The sequence below is a fragment of the Cinclus cinclus genome, chromosome 3 (genome assembly GCF_963662255.1).
Source record: "Cinclus cinclus chromosome 3, bCinCin1.1, whole genome shotgun sequence".
NCBI classification, from domain to species: Eukaryota; Metazoa; Chordata; class Aves; order Passeriformes; family Cinclidae; genus Cinclus; species Cinclus cinclus.
In genome coordinates this window covers 70,268,949-70,287,412 of record NC_085048.1, presented here as the reverse complement: position 1 = coordinate 70,287,412, position 18,464 = coordinate 70,268,949, and the positions used below count along the sequence as shown (strand labels likewise).

The window sequence follows — 18,464 nt, the reverse complement described above, 5'->3', positions numbered from 1 at the left end:
CTGGTGCCATTTCCTTATAGCCTCAGCTTCGACACAAATGTCTCCTCTGGGAATTCAGATCCATTCAGTATATATAAAACTTTCATACATTTTTGCTTGCTGTCCTCTGAAATGTAACAGCAGGCTCCAGATTCTAATGAAGATTTTCTCACCTTCATGTTTTATTAAGCCTCCTGTGCTTTGATGCTTGGGATGAGTTCAGGTGAATAAAGGTGGACTCATGTCTTCTTGCCTAGGAAGCGTATGAATATTTGCCATTTTTTTACTGGTTTTGTCTTGTTTATTTTGCTGCTTTGTTTTGCCCATTTGGAAACATGAAAAATTAAGGTAATAAAATTTGTGCGGTTGTTCCCCAGAAAAGCACTGGTAAGCCGTAAGATTGTACGTGTGCTGTTTGTAAAGCATGTTTATGGTTATATAATTGTAAATCTAAGACAGGAGTGACACACAGGGTTTTAACTGGGAATTAGAAATGAAGGACTTTTGACCTGTTAAAAAGAAACAAGAAAATGTAAACTTTAAATGAGGAGGAGGTTGAATGAAATTATCATAGCCTCGGAGCTAAAAAAAAAAAAAAAAAAAAAAAAAATGCAAAGCAGGGCTACCATGTTGAGTTCATTCTTTATACTTATTTGATACTATATTTTCCAACATTTTGGTAAATGCAGCCTCCCTTTGGCACACCTGCCCTCATACATCCACTTGAGTTTGCAACAGCATCTTGGTTCCAGGAGAAAGGCTGTAGGTGTTGGGTGGAAGTGCTCCTGTTGCTCTGGCATTCTGGAGGAATGGAGCCTCTCCTGGCAGCTGCTGGTGGTGGTTTGCCATCTTCTGACCAGTGCAAACACTTGCATCCCATTCTTACTTCCTTGTCTTGAGGAAACAGAGCAGCAGCCAAAGCATTCCCCTTTAAGACTTTGTGACCAACGCTTTGAAGGCCCCAGGTCAAAAAAAATGTAATGCCATAATTTAGGATATTCTGATGTGGATTTGATTGTTTGGATTATGTGTTAGTATTTGGAAATAAACTTTTCAATTGATCTATTGTGTCTAAGCAACAGTGTATTATATTGTGTAAACAAAACCAAAAAGAAACCCTTACATCTGAATAATGCTTAATATATATAGTGACATATATGTATTATGTATATATATTATATATGTAATATTTGTATATGTATAGTGATAAAATAAAGTGATTTCATAAATCTACATACTTCAGAAACTGGTGAGACCTTTGTGTTAATATTTGCTTCAAGGCTAAATCTTCTAAGTGCCTTTACTTACTAAATACCTTTACTTATTAGATCATATCACCAAATTTTTGCTAATTTAGGATGATATCAAAGGTTAAGTCTTATGCTAAAGATCTTCTTTCTTTTATTGGGCAATTCTATATGGAAATTATTTTGATCAGGAATTCTTTAGATTAAAGTGTTGTGGGGTTTAGGGTTTGTTTGGGGTTTTTTTGTGTATTTTTTCAGTTTGATGTTTTCCCCCCAGCCAAGTATCTCAAACATTAAAATGATTCTGGTGCAGTTATATAAAAGTAGCATTGTTACTCTACTGCTATTTAAAAGTAATTTAATAGCTGAGTATATCACTGTCATTTTCTATTTATTACACAAGACTTCTTTTCAAAGTAAGGAAACATTTCTCTCCAGCTGCTTTTAAAAATGGTTTTCAGAACGGTTAAGTGGATAAATGTTTCTAGGCTACACTCTTTAAACCACTTGGGAGTTGAAATTTTTACTGTGGATCCCTGACCAAAGGAGCCAGACATTTTAAAGAAACTCCAGAACAGTGTCACCTGGTGCTGCCAAGGCCTTCTGCCTGTCTGTGACATTTCATACTTCAGGGAGAGCCAGAAGCAGGGGGTTGTGAATTCTGGATGTGTTCTCTGAGAAGAACATCTCTCCATGGTCTTTGCTTGAGTTACAGCCTGTTTAAGAAATGCAGTGTGTTATTCATGAGCAACCTTTTGTGCTTGTTACAAAAAACAGCACAGGGCTGCTTTGTTCAGGGAGGGAATACTTTAGGGTCCAGCAGGTTCATGGCCTCTATTTCAAATGTTCTCTGTGTTGAGGGGTTCTCCAAAATAAGAAAATGGTGTGATGGATCACACTGCAGCAATCAATGAGTTACAGTATGACATGATGTGAAGTGCAAACCCTTAGGAACAGGTTTCCTGAAATAATGTAAATTGTATCAATATTTAAAAAAAAATACCATTTCCACCTGCGAGTTAGAGGTTAAATCAGCTACAATTATTATTCTTGTAATATTGATGGAATGGATGCTTGCAAAGCAGTTTTTTCTTCTTTTCCCCCTTTCAGTTGCTGTTGGGAAGTATAATTGCCTAATTTCCCAGGATTGCTATGTAAGCTGATGTTGCAAGTGTCTGCCTCATTGTCTTTTTCCTCTTTCTTCCCCACCCCCACAAAACATGCAGGAAGTAATTTTGGCACTGCGAAGGATCTTGCAGAAGAAATAAGATCATTAACATCTGAGAAAGAGGGACTGGAGGGACTTCTCAATGAACTGTTGGTGCTGAGTGCCAGAAATACGCGAAAACTAGAGAGAATTAAAGATGATTACACCAGACTGAAGCAAGAACTTGAACAAGGAGAGGCTGCCTTTGGTGAGTAGTTTACAGATCATTACAGCTTTTTGCTCAGACCTGATCTCCTGAAGGTGTACTGGGTTTGATGAATCATTCTGCTTTTCACAAAGCATACTGATCTGAGGGAAGTCTGGGGAACAGAATGTTCAATATCCTCTCAGCTGTTTCCCCTGGAGCTCAGAGAGGGATGGGGAGCAAGGGATACCCCAGCAATATGCCACTTTTTGAAATCTGTCTTAGCCCAGTTCTCAAAACCTTTATTTTCTAAGCCCATTTTTATCACAGTGATGATGGCACCGTGCTTGTGTTCACATACAGAGGAACATGTAGTCTTTATTTAGAAGTGGAGATGTGTCTGGCTGTGATAAAAGGAAGGTGTTTAGTATATAAAACTAAATGTTTAGTACGTACATATATAACACATTTGGTGGCAGGTCTGAATGTATGAGATGTGAGAGATTTGTGATTTGGAAAGCAGGAGTTCTCATAGTAAATTTTGTGTTTGAGGGGGCGTTTTAACAAATTGCCAAGTGCTGCTCTCACACAACTCTGAGCAGTGTGCGTGGGTTGTAGTGTCATGGTGGAACTGGGGAGGTTGTCTGTGATTACTAGGAAAGCTACTGACAAATTAGCAGAGTCATTCCTGGACTTGACCTACTCTCTTGCCTGCTGTACTCACTCCTGAAGTTGAAGCAGATAAAATGGCCTTGCTGCTTACTTAAATGAAAAGGCTCAGTAATATTTAATTGACTACAAATGCACAGTTACTATAATTATCTCTAAACTAAATACTGAGAGATACTTTAGAGCTTTAGGATTTTGAAATGTCTTTCCTTTTTCAGGAACTTATGAGCAGTAGGTTGGGTGAAGAAAGGAAGGTGCCTCTGTTTTAGAAGCATGTGAAGTTTCTTCATAGGCAAGTGGATAAGCAGAGTTATCTTAGAAACAAAAAGATTTGTAGGCAGCTGGTTACATCTAATACAATATTTTAAAAATGCATAGAATAATGTATATACACATACCCTTCTAGATAAGAACTTGCTTTTTTAGAATTTAGATTAAATTTTTAAAAATTATTCTTAAAATTTAGTGTATTGTGATACAAACCCAGAAATGCACATCAGGCAATGTTGCTCCTTTCCTTGGATTTTCAAGAGAGTTGAAAAGGATTCTGACCTTCTAATCAGCCCATTTTATTTCTTTTTTATTTTAGGACAATTAAACATCCTATAATACACATATACATTCTCATTTATATTTTACTTTAGCAGGGTTTTAAATCAAGTCTGTACAAGACACTTGCTGAAGCAACACAAATGGTATCAGTTCAGACTTTTTTTCCATTTTGCATTTATACACCTGAAAGGAGATACCTTCTTTACCTGACCTCTACTGTTCCCACAGTTTGTGACAATAAATTTCAAAGTACTGGGTGTTTACTCAGTAGATTTAATTTACTGTGATTCTGTAGGCATAAGGAGAAGTTTATCCTTATGTTAAAATAAAATGCTGTCAAGCAGTTACTAGTCAGAGATACATAAATTGAAACCTGACATCTTCCATTTTCATCATCCCTGCCCCCTTTACATGTGATCTACCCTATTTTCTCCTTTAAAAAAATGGAAATATTTGAGAATACTGGCATGGGTTTGATACCAACTCATTTAACTGAATGTAAGCCTTCAGATACGCTCTGGAAAACAGTATGCAGATGGTGTCTTGAGGGAAGGAAGCCACCTTTGTGGAACAGTGTTATTTTGCACACCACTTTTATGCTTAAAGAATAAAGCATAAAGAATTGGAATACAATTTTGTTGCCCTTTATTTTTGCTGTTGTTTGAAAGAACTGCAGATAATTGTTTGTCTGCACTGTGAAAGGTGTGATTTGAATTGGGGTAGCTGACCTGACTTATTTCACAGCTGTAGGCCTGGTGTTTCATTTATGCCCATAAAATCTGTGTTGCTGCAGAGAAAGGCAGTTCTGCCTTTTTTTCTGTGTTCCTGCCCCAACCCATGCACTACATTAGGGTTACATCCTATAAATGTGTATTTCTATGTCATCTGGGACTTGAATTGTTTTTGTGCCTGTAAGCTTCTCGAAAACTTTCATTTTTTTTTAAATGAACATAATACTGTTCTGAATACAAAATATTAGACAAAAATTTTACATGCTAAAATGTGTGTATGTTTGTCTTTATCTTGTATATAAATTGGTCATCAATTTTTTACTTCATTAATAATTGTTGATTTCTCACAGTAATGCAGATATAAGGAAGCAGACGTCAAGGGAAGAGACTTAATCACACAATAATCAGAGCTGGAATTTTAAGTAGGACACATCATTAGCATGTTAATGAATTTTGTCACTCTGTGCCAGCTGCCCAAGTATAAAAGATATTGCAGATGTAGTGCAAAAATCAGGCTTGGCTTACTGCACTGAGAGCTGTCAGTGCTCTCTATGAAGGAAATTTGACAAAAAACCCCTTCGTATTTTTAGAGATGCTAAAAAAATATGCTTTTCATGTCGGATAATAGAAGCATTGACAAGTAATGCTATGTATTAGCATTTTAGGATGAATAGTATGAACTTGCCCTTTAGGCACTGACTTTCTTCTGAGGCCGTCAAAATGCTGCTATAGAAGTGATCATCTTTTACTGCCATTTTACAGATAGGAAAGCCAGAGATTTAGAGGTCATGTAATTTTACCTGAAATGGTGGTGAAATGGTTGCCCAGCTGATGTTTGGTCTAGCATCAATCCTGATTGGTTCAATCTCTTGCAATAAACATGTGAAACCAAGTGGTGCTGTGATTCTGTGTGAGCTTTATACTCTTGTGGACCGCAGCTGAAGATGTGATGGTTCTGGGAAAATCACTGAAGGTCTTGTGCTTGATCACTGAGCATACCTGTCTTATAAAGTCAGAGGGTTCTGTTGTGGCAAAGAAGAGCTGCTTTATAGCCCAGAACAACCAAACTTATGTTCCAGACAAGTGAAGCTTAATTACTTGCCTGTCTGCCAAACTATTGGGTTGTGCTTATAAATCCTGGCTTGGGTCGATTGGCATTTGTAACCCAGGGCTGGAAATGGAACCTACCCTCCTGTGGTTTCCTCATCACCACTACTGATGGGCAAGTTTTCCTGCCTTGTCTGCTGAGTTATTTTCCTGGCTGCTCTCAGCCTTTTCTGCTCCTATTACACTTTTGGGAAAGCACCTCCTGTAAGTAATGTATGTACACACAGAACTAGGGGACACCGTGCTTCCCGCTCTAATTGCTAGGTTGTGCTTGCCAAGTCTTGTGAAGTAGAATTTCTATACTGCATTAATTTCTAGAGGAAATATGGAATAAATGCTTTCATGCACATGAAAATGGTTATTTTTTTAACCCTTTTAAAAAACATCCAAACTACTGTTTGAAGGCTGATATTTCAGTCTCTCTGCTTAACTCTTGTTGCCATCCTTGACTTTTGTTGTCTTAGAAATTGCTTGTTTAGTCCAAAAGCTCTTACCAGCCCACTTGTAGAGTAAAGCTTTCTGGAATTAAATAGATAAATTTATTAAACGACAAACTAGATGTAGCAGAGGGATTTCTTGGGAAGCTGGAAATTTCTATCACACTCAGTTTTACTTTCTTTTGTTCAATACACATGTTCTGCATGCTTGCACGGAATATCTCACAGTGTTTGTCCTTTTAACAGAAGATAAACCTATCAGAATTCATTTTTTATATTTTTTAATTAAAAAACTCCAATGTTTTGTCTTTAGAATACTACTTAGGAATAAAACCTGTTCAGCATGTACTTCCAAGAATAACAAAAATTCTGCTACTCTTTCTATAGTCATTGTTCCAAAAGCTGCAAATTTGACTGTTGTGAAGGATGCAATTAATTAGTCTAAAACTTAACATTGCCTGCACAAAGAAACCACTAGTGGTGCTGCTTAATGTAATACTTGCTATTGCATACTGAAATATTTATGAAAAGAAGGTTCTGTGCTTCGTATGCAATTGTATAGGATGTGATTTATCAAAGTGTTAATGACCATTTGCTACAAAGCAGTTTTATTCTATTTCAAAGACATTTTCATTCTGATAGGTGCAACACAAAGTCTTACAATAGAAACACATGCAGTGTACTTTGCACTGGGAAACCTACCTTTTTTGTTTGTTTAAATATTTGTATTTAATGATAGCTGTAATACAGAAGCTTCTCCACTTTTCTTCATAACTGGTCCTTGGAATTCTATTTGAAGATGTCTAAAGATTATTAACAATTTTACGCCATTTTTAATTGTTGGAAAAAATACCAACTAAGTATGACATAAACCCATGTGCCTATGACATAATCAGAATGATTCCATGTTTTGTTTACTGATGTTTTCAGGTGGTGGTTTTAATGTTCTTCCTCAGTGCTAGTTTTTCTTCACCAAATAGGCTTTCCATATTATTTCTATAGTTCATCCTCTCTCTGAGTGATTATCTGATTCTAAACTGAAGAGCTGAATCTTTTGATTGCTTCTGATTGAATAAATCAGTAAAGGAGAACCCACATAGTGTGTAACAGATGGGCTTCCATGAGGAGCAAGAAGCTGCTCTGAGTCTTGTGTCTCCACTTCTAATTTGGGTGAGGCCATTAAGTTCTGCATGTCACACCTTTATGAAATGCTTGTTGTCATTCAAGTGTGTGGTGAAATTGAATGCCCTGTTGCTTATGTCTATGGCCATCTCTACTTAAACAGTGAGCCTGCAGGATTTAGGCAGTGGTCCTCTGTTGAGCTTTCACAGAAGGTGTAAAACCCTGGGAAGTGATGCAGAGATGGAACTGGCAGTACAGCTGGTAGCATCCTTTACTCTGAGCTGATGTTCAGTTGGTACTCCAAAGTAGCACTTGGCAGTGTTCTCTTGGGCACTGTTCTGATGGAAAAGTCATGTGCACATAAAAACCCAAAAGGATTGTAAACAACAGCAACAACAAAACCCCCTAGAAGCCCAGTCTTGCAGAGCTCCTTTTGTGTTGTCTTGGGCAAATACAGCATGAATAATTGCCCTCTGCTCATTTAGTATTCTCTTTGATGTTTCATTTGAAAAATTGGTGTTCCTGCATTTGCATGGACCTGCACTCCCTGCACTCTTATGTTTTTTTCTGTGTTTATTTGTGTTTCACTGAATGTGAGCACGAGTCTCATTTTCTTGGCTCTTTTTAAAGCACTTGGGATCCTACAAGTATAAACATATAGATCTTTTGGTCTTATAATTCTGTAATGGTAGTAACTGCATACCAAATTGTTACTGAGCTTTGAGGATCAAAGTCAGACAAATAATTTTCAGTCCATGTCATACTTCCACAAAATCATCCACATAATATTTAAGTAATATTTAACTGTAAGTAGTTAAAGTTTTTTGTTTTGGTTTTTTTTTTTTTTTTTTTGTTATGGAGTTGCCTTTTTTGATAAATACTATCAAAAGAATTTAGTAACATAAAAGGAGTAAATTCTGCTAGATATTCCCTGTAACTACAATCTCAAATACGTTTTAATTTTAGACATAATTTTTGGTCATGATTGAAAAGATTGGAAACCAGTATGTTTAAGCATAATTAAGTTTGCCATATGTGTTGAGTCACTTGTAATTGTGTTTCTTATAATGGTGATTTTAAAGGTCATCTTGTCTGATGTTGTTCATTTAAATATGTAAAATACTTTGGTTTTCACTTGGAGCATAGAGGTTTAGTCTCTATAAATGCAATGGAGGTACTAAATTTAATTTGGCCTTTCTGTATAATTAGATGCAAATACGCGTAATGCAGAAAATACAAAATATTCAGGCAGCTTGAACTGAGAAAGCAGCTTGGTTCAAAGCCTGTCAATATCTGTAGATATCTTTTGATCAGGGCATTTTTCTCATGCTCAGAGGTTCATGCTCAGAGGTGAGCTTCTATCTCTTTCTTCCAAGATCTGATTCAAATAACGTTATAGAAATGTTTTATGTACCTCTGTAATACTTTTTGGACAGCAGTATGAGGTAATTGCACACAGAGTAATAACTCATTAAATGACCCGATACTGAGGCTGCAGCGATAGAGGTGGTTTTCTGCAAGGTGCAAGGAATGAAGCTTGGTCTGAAGTTTTATGCTGGGTCTCTTCAGGGAATATAATGTCATCTTTAACCAGGGTAAGCATAAAGACATCAAGGTTTTCTGGGTTTAAGGCCACAGAAACACAGAGCGGTTCTGTTGTAATAATGGGAGTGCAATCTAGTGGTGTATAGTGTCACTGAACAACTTCCTACTGCAATGGGTGGGAGATGGGCAACCTCCCCCCTGTAATGCAGTGTGGACACTTTATTGTGCTGGTGTGCAGGCAAACAAGCAAAGAGAAAGTTCTGATGGTATTCCAGGCAACTTATTCTTTTACATCTGCAGCACTATTGCCAGCTAGATACACGGTGCATGAAACTTTTGGAGTGGGCGTCATATCAAATTATTCTGGTTTGCCATCTCTGCTCCAGGTTTCTGCACTGCTCTGCTTTTTTAGTTCAGCTTCTTCAGCTGACAGCAGTGCAACAGAATAAGTAGGAAGAAGCAACGCAGATGAGTGAAATTTGGAATAAATGTGGAAATCATACCACCAATTTTAATCATTCTTCATTCGATTCTGGTTCTGCAGCTGCATCTTCTGAGGTACTGGGCTCAGATTGAAAATTCGTGTGGTATTTTCCTTAATGACTATAGCTGCTTTGAAAAAGAATGAGATGCTAAGATGCCAGAAAGTTAGGATTTAAAAGGAGAGAAAAAAGTGTATTCTGTTAATTGGCCAGATAGAGCAGGTTCCCATATGTAATTCAAACTCCTTTAGCATGACACTAGCCCTGGTAACAAACATTATTCTTTAGTTTGCTGCTTCTGGAGTTTGAATATATCATACTAGGAAACTTGTAAAACTCTCTTCCTGATAGTATATAGCTGCTGTTCCTACATGTTATATTAACAGAATTCCAATTTTTTCAGAAAGATGTGTCTGATGAGCCACTCAGAGGCAGGCAGAAAGGTCTGTGGGCCTGGTGGTGGGGTGTTCAGAAGAGGACCAAGAAAAGCGGTGACATGGAGTGACACTTAGCAGATAGGATCAAATAAATTTTCATAGAAAGGTAAATATTGCTTTCCTTGCCTCACAGATGAGGCAGTGGAGGCACTCTGGGAATTGATTTTGTTTCTGTTCATTTTGCCATTACATATAGGTTTTGTCTGTATGCATTTGGCCTTTTGGATGGGATTACAGCGTGCATTTGACAAGTGGATCCCAAAACATTAATAGGTCGGAAGTACGAAAACTGTGTTTGGTCTCTTAAAAACCTCGAGTTTTATTGAATGGCAGTTCGTCTGCCATTTCACATGTTTCTTTCTTTAAGTTATATTAATTTTGGTTTTTATTCTCTGTGTCATACAGCATGGTTTAGCTTTGTTTTGTTGTTGTTTTTGTGGGTGTTTTTCGGTGTGTTTTGTTGTTGTTGCAGGTTTTTTTGGTGATTTTTTTTTTAATGTTGTTCAAGTTATATTAACGTAGCATGATATTTTCAGGTCTCAGAAATGTGCAAAGGGCTCTTTAGGATGCTTTTCCTCACTTAGTTTCTCCTCAGGGTGAGTACCGAGATGGATAGAATATTTAAGAAATAGTTTTCATTTGTTTTCAAGTAGTACTTCAGTGAAACCAATCTCAGGCAGTTATCCTTTCAAATATTCAGACTTTCTGCAAATTTAAGATAAAAATAGTAACAGCATTTTATATTCAGTTAGTGTTTTGGATTTTATTTAATTTTTCTTTTAGCTGTAAGCAAGAAAATGTTGGTTTGGGTCATCTGGGATCACTGAAATAAAATCAATGTGCTAGAAGAAGAATGTACCACAGCAGAAGCGGAGTGCAGACACTGTTTAACCTTTTAATTGCAGATATTTTTCAGATGTATGTATTTTAATTCAAAATTTTACCACTTTAGGACATTTCCACACAAAAATTTTCATTCAAGAGCTTTGACAGTGTTCTTGAGTTAGTGTACAAACCTAATTCTGTGCTTGCATAAATACATGCAATCTGTAAAGAATTAGACCTCCTTACTTTGGTGTCAAATTCACCTCACTTACTGAAGTCAGATATTTATTTTTCTCAGATGCTGACTTTCATTTTTGCTTTGATATTAACTGGCAATATTCAGAATTACTACTATATCAGCATCTAAAAGTATGTGCATCTAAGCAAAAGAAACCCCTGAGATACCATTCAATTTGGAATACAAGGTGTCCCTCATGAAATACAGGGTTTTTTCCCCCAATTTTTGTTTCTTCTGATTGTGGAGTAATTTCTGCATCATCCTTTCTTGCTTTTCCATCTTGTTGTTGTTGTTTAAGGTTTTCTTTGAGATATTTGCAAATGCAGTAATAAAGACACAAGCTAAATGAAAGTTTCTATAAATGATTTTGGAAAATAGGGACATTATGAGCCTTGAGTGAGTTTTCACTTTATTAAATATTTAAAGTGAATGAAATTGCTGTCTGCTGTATAGTTTGTGCCTTCAATCACCACAGGGTTCCATGCATGCTGCAGGCTTTATACCTACAGATATGCAGAACTATAATCAAGTCTGGAGTAATGGCTAATATTTATTGAAAGGTGCGGGAGGTGTAATGCCTGATAATAAATCCAGAATAAACCTACTGAAATTCTAATCCTTTCTAGAAGAGATGGCTTTTGTCTCTAAAATTATTTTAATGCTACATGCATTATGGTAAAGAAGGCTTTACAATAGAAAATCACTTTACAATAGAAAACCTCTTCCAATTTACACCTTTTACCAAGATAGACAATTAAAATTCAGAGAATTTAAATAGAAGAGAGATTATTTGTTCTGACTTTGATTCCCCAAAGAAAATGTATTTACATCTTCTCTAAGCTTTTAGTCTTTTTCTGTACTTCCATTGAATCCTAACTGATTACTCTGAGGCAATGGAAATCTTATTATTTAGAGCAGAATTAAATACCTTCCATCTCCAGTTCAGGAGCTGGAAGCTTTCACCCAATAATTTTCTTTCTCTGTCCTTGGAGACATAAACTGAAGCGAAAGGCAGAAAACGGAGGGATTGCTAAAGCCTGGAGTTAGGAGCTAGAACTCCATGTCCTTCAGTTTGATTTCTGTTCGTACTTGAGCAGGAACAGAGGCAGTTTGCTGATGTTTCAGCTGATTTGGGCTACAGGTTCCTTGTAGGGGGCACGGAGGTAACCACTGGTTCTGTTACAATCCTCTTGTGAGGGGTGTGCTCCACATACTCAGTGTTTTGGCACAGGACACCATAGTGGCAGGTGACAGTGTAAGGCCCAGGGATTTTGCCATCTATAATTGCAGAGAATCTGTGGCCCGTGTGCAGCAGGTGCTTGTGATCGTGTGCTTCTGATGGCCTGCCAGATTTCAGCTGATAGGCTGTGAGATCGTGGAAGAAATACAAGAAATTCACAGAACTGGATATTTGGAACGCTGCTTTTATTTTTGTTGCTGCCTTTGAACACGGTTTCTTTCTTTCTTTCTTTCCACAAAAATATTGTAGTAGAATATAATTAAAACTTTGATGCTAACTGAAAAGTAGATTCGCTCATCGTATTTGTGGATGATATCTTTGGATTGATGTGCATGTTGAAGGCTTGGGTAAAGATAAACAGGCGTGTTTGCCAAGCTGCATAAGATTAAACAATCCATTACCTGTTGGAATTATCAGCTGCAAGACACCTTGCATAATTTGGACTACAACCTTTATATGCTTTTGGCTGGATTATACCTCTTATCTAGTGAGGTGCATTGAAATATAATTAACAATGCGAGCTGGAAATGACAGCCTGAAACTATGTATATTTTTGTACAGATAAACAATCCTATACCTGGATCAGAAGTCATAGAAACATTTTATCTACTAATTTTTTCCCAGTTCCTGTGTTCTAAAACATGGTACAGAGAAGAATAATCTGCTCTGTGCCAGAGAAGAGCAAATAAGCACCAGCCATGTCTCATTGAAGGCTTGACTTTAAGAACCTTTGGAAAATGTTTAACCCTGCAGAAAACAGCAGTTATTTTAGATTTTTCATAGTCTTTGTTCTGAATGTTTTATTTGAGAGAATTTTGAAAATTTATGGAGTCAGGAATTCTGATCCATTGATACCAGTAATAGTTCTGCTTCCAGTTTCAGCAGAATTCAGGCTTTCACCTCTGGTATTCTCTACACTGAAACTGCAGCATCTGTTTCTGAGCTGAGCTGCTTGGTCCACATAAGAAAGAGCAGGACTGGGTCAGAAATTCTTTTCACTAGGAAATCCTTCAGCTTTATGACAAAATGATAAATTTAGTAGTTGGTAGTGCTTGTCTACTAAAGAACAATCAGGTGTTTTATTTTGAATGTTTAAGCTAAAAGCTAATAGCTGTTGATTTTAGTTCAGTGAACTTAGCAGCCCTTTGGCTTTTACAGCTAAATTATTATTTTAGGATGTTGTTTTTCTATAGTTAGGAGAAAAATATTTTTTTTTACAAGTCAGAGCATATGCAGTGTGGAATTTCCAACAGAATCACCTGTAGCTTTTGTTCTTGTTACTTTCTTGCAGTAAAAATGACCTGAATGAAATATATTGCTCATGTATTTCAGGTTTCCAGTGTGCAGTCTTCTGGGTATACATATGTTCTTGATCTAGTTCTTAATCAGTTTAAATGTTCCTTGATCTAGTGATCAAAATAAAAATTTTCCCGTGCCAGCAGAAAAATATTAGAAGTGTGAAGTTAATTCTCTTCAGTACCTATGAAAAAAGCTGTGTGAGTACTAGTGTAACATCACTGTTCATCAGCTCATGAAGTGGTCAGCCACATCCTTAGGTGGAAGAATATAACTCCAGTGGGACAGATGCCCTCTAAATAAGCTGTAGACACTGTCTGAAGCATCAAAAATGGTGTTGCCCTTTACAATTCCTTAGATTGCAATGCAAAAACATAGATCGGGATGTTTCTTGGATGAGCTATTTTTTTTTTCTCTATATCCTTTCTGCTTATTTGGTAAGTAATGACAGTCCTGGGAAAACTTCAAAGTTACAGAATTCTAGACAGGGGTGCAACAATTCCTGAAGCTTTGTAGCACTGAACTGAGCTTTTGACAGTTTTTGGCAAGTGCTTGGCTTAGTCTTTTGCCAGCCCAAAAAAGCATGGATGGTGTGTCAGTATTGTAGTCCATGCTTCAAGAACAAATTGGGCAATACTCAAAAAAATGTTGCCTGCAATCTGTCTGCAGTATGGATTATAGAATGGAGAAAAATGATAAATAAAGCCCATGTGTCCTAACAGTTTTTGCCAATGAGGGTGGTTAAGACCAGTTGTAGACATAAGCCATCTTTGTTCAGTTTAAAGAATAGAAGTGTGAGATCCTTTGGTTATAGCCTGTAACTACCTGAGATGAGAACTTGATAGTGGAAGCGTATCTACAGTGATAGACAAAAAAAAAAAAAAAAAAAAAAGACCCTTTTAACTGGCAGGACCATTGTCTTTTGCCAAAGTTCAACAAGAAACATTTTGTTTTAATGCCCAGTAACTGTTTGGGGCTTTTTTACATTTAGTTGCAGCTGGAATCCATTCAGAGAGATCTTACTGTGTTTTGCAGATGAACATGATCATCAAAAGCAATAACTTCTGTTAGACTTATGTTCTGGAACTGTTGTTTTATAAATAGAATGGTAACTAGAGAAGCTACTCCTCTTTTGGTGTTTTTTTAGATGAATAAAGCCCTATGCAGAATGGTAACATTTTCTATTAGTGTTAAAATTAATTGGGTTGTGCAGTAATGCCTGGTTCTCTTCCTTCCCCCTTTTTTTCTGAAATTTTTAATTTACTAGCTCACAATACTTTTCAATCTCTTAAATCTGCATGGTTTACTTTTGTCTCTATATTATGCTATGTGGAATTGTTTTCTTACAATTCAATAATTCACTGAAGTCCTGCCTGTCTGAGCTCCTAATCATAAAGAGCACAATTTCACATGTTTTCCAGGATAGTGTACAGTTCACCAAGACCACACTCTCTGCCTGATGTATTTATTCTTAAAAAAGTTTCCATACAGAAGCCTTCTCTGACTCAATTCCTCAAAGGCCCAGTATGTAGGTATTTCTTCATTCTTATGCTGCTTGCATTTTGCCTCTTGTGGTGACCCCTGCTGATGTTACTTATCTGGCATAAGAGTGGATTGACTGGGGAAATGGAGACCACAGGAAAACACAGAACTCTGAAAGCATAGAGCATTTTACAAGCTGTCTGCCTGACCTTGAAAGCCAATATTCACTGGTCTAAGTGGAAGACATATTCACAATTTTGCAGGATAAAGTACCAGGGCAATAGGATCTTTTCCTGTGTTAGAATACTGTGTCACAGTGCTAAAATGCTGAGCTGCAGCTGAGGACCATCAGGGTATACATTTATTAGTTTAGTTCTGCTTCTGTAGCATCCCCCTGTAGTGTACTAGGCATCCTCTTTTGCCTTTCAAAGAAATATAAAGAAGTAAGAAAATATCTATCTTCTAAAATTCTCTGGAGTTTTGGGGGTTGTTTTAAAAGTTCTGAACACCCAGAGTCCATCATCTTTGTCATTCTCTATGTTTATCTCCATGTTTATTTTGTACCCTCTTTCTACCATTAGGCATTCTGCAAAGCTTGTATTTCAATACTTCTCCATCTCTGATGAATGCCAAGCATCTCTGCAGTAAAAAAATAAAATAGAAAAAAAGTTTTAACCTCTAAATTCTGAGCATTCATTTATAACATTTAATTTTCTTTCCCCTCTTTTCACTCGTTATATGTTCAATTTCATTGTAAGCCTTCAACTTTATGTGCCATTGACATTTTCCTTTATTTCTCTTCTATCTTTTCTCATCTCTGTTCAAACCTTTTGAATATTTTTGTATTTTTATTTGTGTCTGTGTAAAATAATTTAATTCAGTTTATTATGCTGTCCTCTTATTTCTGATAGTTTTTCTAATGCAAAAGGTTCTGAAGTAACTTGCATGGGCCTACTTCACTGTTAATTCAATTTTCTGTTCTCGAAGTTATTTTTATTACCTTTTTTCCCCCCTGTGTCACTGAGCTTTCCAAACTCGCCGCTTAATGTTACTTCTTTTTTAAAAATATGGACCCTCTTCTTTGTTTCAACCCACATATAGTGAACCTGAGTTATGGATTTTTTTTGTTTTCTACTTGCATGATTTGTGACTTGGTACTTAGGTGGTTACTCTAAAAAATGCCAATACTTGCTGACAAGTAGGTTTTCCCCCAGCTTACATGTTTAGTGCAAGAGAATAACCCAAATGGGCAGCCATTTATGCTTCTTTCTTCTGTGTATATACCTTTTGGTTAGGCTGTATTTTGTATTTGGGCAGTGTAAACAGAGGGTGTTTCACTTCACAGTCTCAGAGGCAATGTATCTGAAATTCTCAAGCAGGAGACCCATCTCTGTGTAGTGCTCTACAGTGCCAGGTCCTTTTCCTGTCCCGGAACATGCAGGTGCTGTGAGAAGTGCCTTCAATCAAAATCCTGCTCCCCCTTGCTATAAGGTGCTCTGCTCTCATTAGCAGTAACGAGGCTGGAAAAAACACTCTGTGCACTCTCTGGTGGACCTGCACTGTGGTACCTTTCCTTATCACAAGCCCAATGTTTTTCTTACCCTGCCTATTATGACTGTTTGTTGTGGTGCTTAAAGGGTTTTTGGTGGGGTAATCCTGGCTTTTTTGTGCCATCACACATTGCAAATGTGTGTTTGCTTCAGCAGTGTTTTCCAGGTTCCCATCTGTTCTTTCAGTTCCCTGTTAGGAAAAAGGTCCATGTTGAGCTGTGATGAAGTACTAAGCTCTCAAAGCAGAGTATGATGATTCCACAGAGGAATATTTTTCCTGTATTAAGAAGCAGAGAGCCCAAGATGACTTGGCATTGGAATTGTTATCTCTCTGTCTTTGTTTCTTCCATGGTGTTTTGCTGCTGAGTGGGACTGGTGATAAACTTGTATGCCTATGATGTGTCTGGAAATTACATGAACTATACAGTTTAAAAAGGCAAAAAAGATGGCTTTCTGGAAATAGCCTACCTGAAATGATTGTTTAATGAAGAATTCTCCTTTAGTACAAAGGATATACTTCAGTGAATAATCTGAGACTGAGCATTGCAAGACTTCAAAGTTATAAAATAGGTAAATGGCATAGTAATAGCAGAGTTGCTGTCCAAGAATAACTCTGTAATAAGAAGTTAGGCAGGAAAAGTTACCTGTCTTGCAGTCAAAGGTCACTGGCACAGGAAAAACTCATTTAGCTTTTGTTCCCCCTTCCTACTGCAGGTGATTGCTTTCTTCACACGTTATTTTTGGTTTTTTTTTTTTGGCACACTACATGTGAGTGACAGCAGGATCTTTAACTCTTCCGGGCTTTGGCTGCTGTCCCCTTGCCTCTGTGAAGTGACAGTCTCTCCATAGGTTTTGATAAGACATTCTTTATAAGAGAACTTAACCTGCCATAATTTATTTTTGTTGGACTGAAATATGTTCCTGCTGCCCTCTTTGTTGAGAGTTATTGCTTCAACAATCACAGGCAAATCTGATTTATTGTAAACAGTTATAACAGCAGAGTAGGAATGTGGGCTGTAAATTGGTTGGAAAATGGGAGCAGTTTGCTAGGAGTGAGAAAGTAAGATTAAGTTAAACTGTTGAAACATTCACTGAAGTCTTGTACCATCAGCTCCAACAGCTTAACTAAGTACTGTGAGAAGCCTTATGCCAGGTCATTCTTTGCCACTTACTTTGTGCCACTTACTGGCATTATTGGAGAACAGCCTGCCTGGCAGGGTATGACACTGGCTCAGCCCACTTTTGACTGCTAGTAAATCACTTGCAATGAATAAAAAAGGAAAAGGGCTGTTCCTCCCTTGTTCTGAGGGAGCAGCTGTGACTTGGATACTGCAAATAATTTATTTTTATTTCATCTAATGAACTGGAGAATTGGGAGAGAGGGTGAAAAAAAACCCCAAAAAACTTCAATGGAAGAATTTAAGTGATAGCAGGAAAGAGATAAAAAACCCAAGGACATATTTGAAGAAAAGGTGTTGAAGATTGAAAGAAGCTTTTCATTTGGTAATGCATGCAATATTTCCTTCAGCCAAAAGCAAATCTGAAATCTCCTCCCCTTGCAAACATCTGGAATCAGGTGAATTAAATTTCCTCTTCCCCTGCCTCTCCCCTTAAGGAACAAATGGGAGATCAGTGGTCCAGCACTATGTCAGTGTGCAGTATCAGGATTAACTTTCTTCTGTGTCTAAGATGTGAAACAATCTCTTGAGCACTTCTGACCCACTGTGCTATTGCCTCCATGTCCTGACTGCTGTACTGGAGCATTCTCCTTTTCGGGGTTATAAAACTCATCCTGTTTTATCATGCATTGCCTTTCCTAGTGCAAACTGTCTCTGGAGTCATGGAAGTTATAATTATGCAATTTGTATGATTTATTGCTTTCACTCAAGAGCCACTCTGCACTGCTGTTTCCATTATTTCCGAATTGGATCAATTTAGAAGTTCGATGATTTTACAAATATCACATCAGTATAATTACAGGTATTGGCCAGTCTTGTTTCGTAAAGAATTAATTTCCAGAGCAAGTATATTCTAGAGTGATTTAATTTGGAGAAAAGGCTCATGTTTGCTAGATTTTGTTTGGTGTGTGGGTTGCAGGACTTTTGATACAGAAGGGAGGTGCCTTACTGCAGGGTTTGCACTGTGAGAGGCAAGCTCTGTACGCATCAGGGCA

General features: G+C 37.2%; 1 protein-coding gene across 1 annotated transcript in view; it reads left to right on the top strand.

Annotated features, from left to right (window-relative positions):
* DISC1 (DISC1 scaffold protein) overlaps positions 1-18,464 on the top strand; it is a 164,608-nt gene that overhangs the window by 68,986 nt on the left and 77,158 nt on the right. The window contains exon 8 of the mRNA XM_062490167.1: positions 2,453-2,641. Coding sequence (XP_062346151.1) covers positions 2,453-2,641 — 189 coding nt within the window. The remainder of the gene's footprint in view (positions 1-2,452; positions 2,642-18,464) is intronic.